Raw genomic sequence first — 5,000 nt, forward strand, 5'->3', positions numbered from 1 at the left:
TGTCTGGCGTTAACAACAAAATTATGAATGAAATATTTATTCAAATTTTTGTTATCACATTTCTGAATTTTTGAGATGAGGATTAATTTTTCGTATTAATTGGAATTTTCGGACTAGTGTTCTTATCTTGAGTATCATTTTTACAACATTGCGGTCGATGTAACCTCCGGTCTTTTTCAGGTGTATCTTGTTAAACTCTGAAATCTTTCTGTCAAACTCTCTAATCTGCACGGAATTTTGAACGGAACCCTTTATTTAATCCATGGAGGTAGCATGCTCTTGTTCCGTCAGCCATGACCGGGTAGAAAAGTCCTATGTAATTTGCAAGTGTATTTCAAGTGTCGCCTGCACTGAGGATTGAAGCTTCAACCCAATGTAACTTTACAAATGAGTTTTACCAAATAATTCATTCAGTACGTCACTATATAAAAAAAAACATTGCCAGCACTCTCAAAATGCAAATCCGGACGGTTCAACGCTTGAGAGCACATCTCAACGAAGTTTCCAGCTGCGGTCATTGGTGTGCTTTCTGGTGTGGCCCACATCATGCCACCTCACATCTTCGAAGTCGGCTTGAAAGTCAACACCAAATGTGCTGAAGAATGTGATAAATAAGATATTGACTAGCAGGGCGACCCGGCGTTGCCCGGAATCGAACGAATGTCCCACACTTTATTGTCATCGAAATCGGTAAAATCGCCTATTTTTCCAATCAAATCAGGCCAATCGATTTTATTCGAAAATTGATGATTTCGCTGATTTCGATGACAATGAAAATATGGGATATGCAATTATACTGAGATTTCTCCTTTGAATTAAAAAAAAATTACATTTCTGAATGAGTTTTTTTGTATTACAGGGTGGCCCACTTAAAAGTAGCCCGATATATATATATATATATATATATATATATATATATATATATATATCTAATCTTTCTCTTAATGACCAACTGACACCATAAGACAAAATGCAATTCTTTTTTCAACAAGATGGCGCTACATTCCACACGTCTCACAGATCACTAACACGAGTTCATGACATGTTTACGGAAGAGAGAACAATAAGCAAAGGGTTATGGCCACCAGGTTCCCCGGACGTTTCATCATGTGATTTTTATCTTTGGGATACTTTAAAATAAAAAGTTTATGCAAATAATCCTCACAATCTAGACCAACTAAAAGGAGAACATTATCAACGTTATCAGGAGAATCACCAGAGAAGATCTACAGGCAGTATCTGCAAACGTTGTTAAACGTGTCCAGAAATGCATGGATGTCAACGGGGAGCACTTCCAACATCTTTTAAAACATTACAAGTAATTTAAACAATAAAAGAATGTTCCTCCTCTCTACTACATTTTATGGGTTACTTTTAAGTGGGCCACGCTGTATTTGGCTTCTTCAGACCACTTTCTCATTTGGAGTGTCTATTTCACAACGTTTCCAGTGGTGTAACATCCGACCTTCCTCATGTGTATTCTGTCGAACTTTAGAATCTGCACGGAATTACGAACGGGATCCTTTATTTAATCCGCAAGGGTTCCATGCTCTGATCCATAGAAATCCCAAGTAATTTGCAATTGTATTTTGAGTGTCGTCCGCGCTTGAGATTGAACCGTCTATAAAGGCTTAACTTTTACAACTGAATTTTATCAATTACTTTATCCAGTATCCAGGGTCGTTGCGAATTATGTAAGGCTTTTATTCTGTCATGTCAGATAGAACAAGAACATGTTAAAGGGTTCTGTCTGAAATTCCGTGCGGATTCCCGGGTTCGAAGAAGAGATTTCTGATTTCGATAAGATACGTCTGAAGAAGGTTGGAGGTTACACCGACCGAAACGTTGTGAAAATAACACTTAAGATGAGAACAGTAGTCCGAAGAATCCACATAATACGAAATATATTTTAATTAACTGATTCGTGTTCAAGTGTGAATGTGTGTGTTTTTCGCCTTCACATTAATTAACCACTTTTGTAATTAATCAATTAGCATCAAGCACTAAAACAAAATTAAAAAAAGTTTTTTCATAAAATTAGAGTCTCCAAAACTACTTGTCGTTTCTTCGTACACAAGCAATTCATCTTTTTAGCTCTCCAGTAACGCCAGGTACGTACAATCAAAGTGACAATCAAAGAATGAAAAATAGACCGCGCATGTATGTATATAAAAAAATAAAATTGATATGTGTTTGTTGATTGCTTACTGGCAAAACCGCACAAGTACAGCATTTTAAGGCCAAGTAAGAAAATTAAGCAAGAAAAAAACTAATTTTAGCTTCTCTTTTAGGAGGAATTAATTCTAGTCTCTTTCCTCATAAACGAACTTCTTTCCCCAATAAAACCATTGAAACCGCAACAAGTCTCCATTGTTCCTTACAGTCGAGCAACAACCGTTAGACGACGCAACTATACAGACCAACCGCCACATACATGGAAAAGCAACGATCGTGAAATGAGGACCATACCACAGACGTATGTAAATAAAAGAGATTATTTGACTAGCAGGGCTACCTGACGATTCCCGGGATTGAATGGGTGTGTTATATATTAAAGTGACCTTTGTGAAAATGAAGGCATAATGTACGTTTTCAAGAGTTTAGTTGACGCATAGAAACGGAAGCGACAAAACGGAAGCGACAAAACGGAAGTATTAATTAGCAGATTTAGAGCGCAGTGAGATTTTGTTTAGAGCAGGGTTTCCCAAATTTCAGGACACGATGGAGCCCCTGAGCAGTGCAAAAGTGTTTTTATGGAGCACTAACAAGATAATTTCTAAAATAAATATGAAAAACATTAACTTCAAATTTTAACTTATACTTTAACTTAATATAGTAAAATCACAAACAGGAACGACTAATGTAGTTGTTCATGTTCGTGATTTTATTATATTTTCGTGTTTACAACCTTTTTGTTTTTGTTTTTGTTTAATCAAAAACTGTTTCATTTTTTGTTAATTTATTTTTTATTTACTTTTTAATGAACCATCGTCAAACTGTTTACATCTGTAGTTACGTATCATATTCAGTAAAACTAATCAATAATTTAATATCTGAAGCTATCTAATTTGTCCTTATAAAGCATTTAGGCCTCTTTAAGAAAGGGCTTCCGGTGTCCCTTAGTCTCACGCACAGAACCCCAAGGCGCTGTGGAGCCCATGTTAGGAAACCCTGGTTTAGACGAAGCACGAACGCATGTGTTAAAATGTAGACTCTTAAAAAATCTAGTGTAATACTCTCTTTCTAATTGACAAGGCTCGAAATAATTATCAAACGAACAAAAAAAAGGAGGATTTTTGATAAAAATTCTTCGTATTAATTACATTTAATTTACGTCGATCCAATAGCAGACCCATCATCCAATGAAGAATCGCCCAGCATCATCATCACATCGACACCGAAGAATTTGGACAAGATACAAGCGATGTAATCAAAATATATATTGAGACGTTATCCTTACCTGGACTCGAGCTTCTGTCAGGTCGATTCGCATTGCCAACTCTTCTCTGAAAATAGGATAAGACATATAAGTATCGATTCATATGCAATTAAGAAAATAATATGCAATTAAGAAAATAATATGCAATTAAGAAAATATTATGAAATTAAGAAAATAGTATGCAATTAAGAAAATAATATACAATTAAGAAAATAATATGAAATTAAGAAAATAATATACAATTAAGAAAATAATATGAAATTAAGAAAATAATATGCAATTAAGAAAATAATATACAGTTAAAAAATAATATGCAATTAAGAAAATAATATACAGTTAAAAAATAATATACAATTAAGAAAATAATATGCAATTAAAAATATAATATGCAATTTAGAAAATAATATGCAATTAAGAAAATAATATACAATTAAGAAAATATTATGAAATTAAGAAAATAGTATGCAATTAAGAAAATAGTATGCAATTAAGAAAATAATATACAATTAAGAAAATAATATACAATTAAGAAAATAATATGAAATTAAGAAAATAATATACAATTAAGAAAATAATATGAAATTAAGAAAATAATATACAATTAAAAATAGAATATCCAATTAAGAAAATAATATGCAATTAAGAAAATAATATACAATTAAGAAAATATTATACAATTAAGAAAATAGTATACAATTAAGAAAATAATATGCAATTAAGAATATATTATGCAACTAATATATTAATAGACTAGCGAAAATGTGCCCGACATTCTCCGGTCGTAAAATACGCTTAAATATGGTATTTTAATTTATCCAGATTTGGTATATATTGTTATAGAGCCATTTTTATATCGACTATACCATGTGATATTGTCTTTTCGGTTAGGACGAGATACAGTTTGAAACAAATGGAGACAGACAGAAAGACATAGTGAGTTTTTTTTAATATATAAATGAGATTAATTTTCGTTTTTTTTTTACTAATACAGTTTAAGTAATAAAGCTTTCTTTTAAAAATATTACTTTAATTTACGTGATTAAAATAGGAATTAACAAATTGTCAAAGTGAGGTTTATAAATGAGAAAACGAAAGCAACAGATTCATGAGATGAAATAAACATATTTATAAAAACACAATTTACGCATATTCTTATTTATTATATTTAAAAGTCGATACTGGAAAAAGGTAAAAATAATAACTCGGAACTTTTTTTCATTAGGGAACGCAGAACTATCTACTTCTGGCACTGGTCGCGTAGCTAGAGTAAACATCCAACGGCGTGGTCTGCTCAATTGTCACCACACTGACATTGTGTCACCCCTCCTTCGCTGTTACCCGGACCGCTCCCCTTAGATACGACACTTACCTATCTATCTATCTATCTATCTATCTATCTATCTATCTATCCACACACACACACACACACACACACACACACACACACACACACACACACACACACACACACACACACACACATATATATATATATAGTAATTTATAAAATATATATGGCGATTAAGCTACACTGAATATTCTGCGTTTCATCCACTGTAGG

General features: G+C 32.7%; 1 protein-coding gene across 1 annotated transcript in view; it reads right to left on the reverse strand.

The window, feature by feature from the left end:
• LOC145296948 (uncharacterized) overlaps positions 1-5,000 on the reverse strand; it is a 133,611-nt gene that overhangs the window by 25,412 nt on the left and 103,199 nt on the right. The window contains exon 3 of the mRNA XM_080143168.1: positions 3,461-3,506. Within this exon, the coding sequence (XP_079999294.1) occupies positions 3,461-3,506 (46 nt within the window). The remainder of the gene's footprint in view (positions 1-3,460; positions 3,507-5,000) is intronic.

This window comes from Euprymna scolopes, chromosome 17 (assembly GCF_053919585.1).
Source record: "Euprymna scolopes isolate OS-2025 chromosome 17, ASM5391958v1, whole genome shotgun sequence".
Lineage (NCBI taxonomy): Eukaryota > Metazoa > Mollusca > Cephalopoda > Sepiida > Sepiolidae > Euprymna > Euprymna scolopes.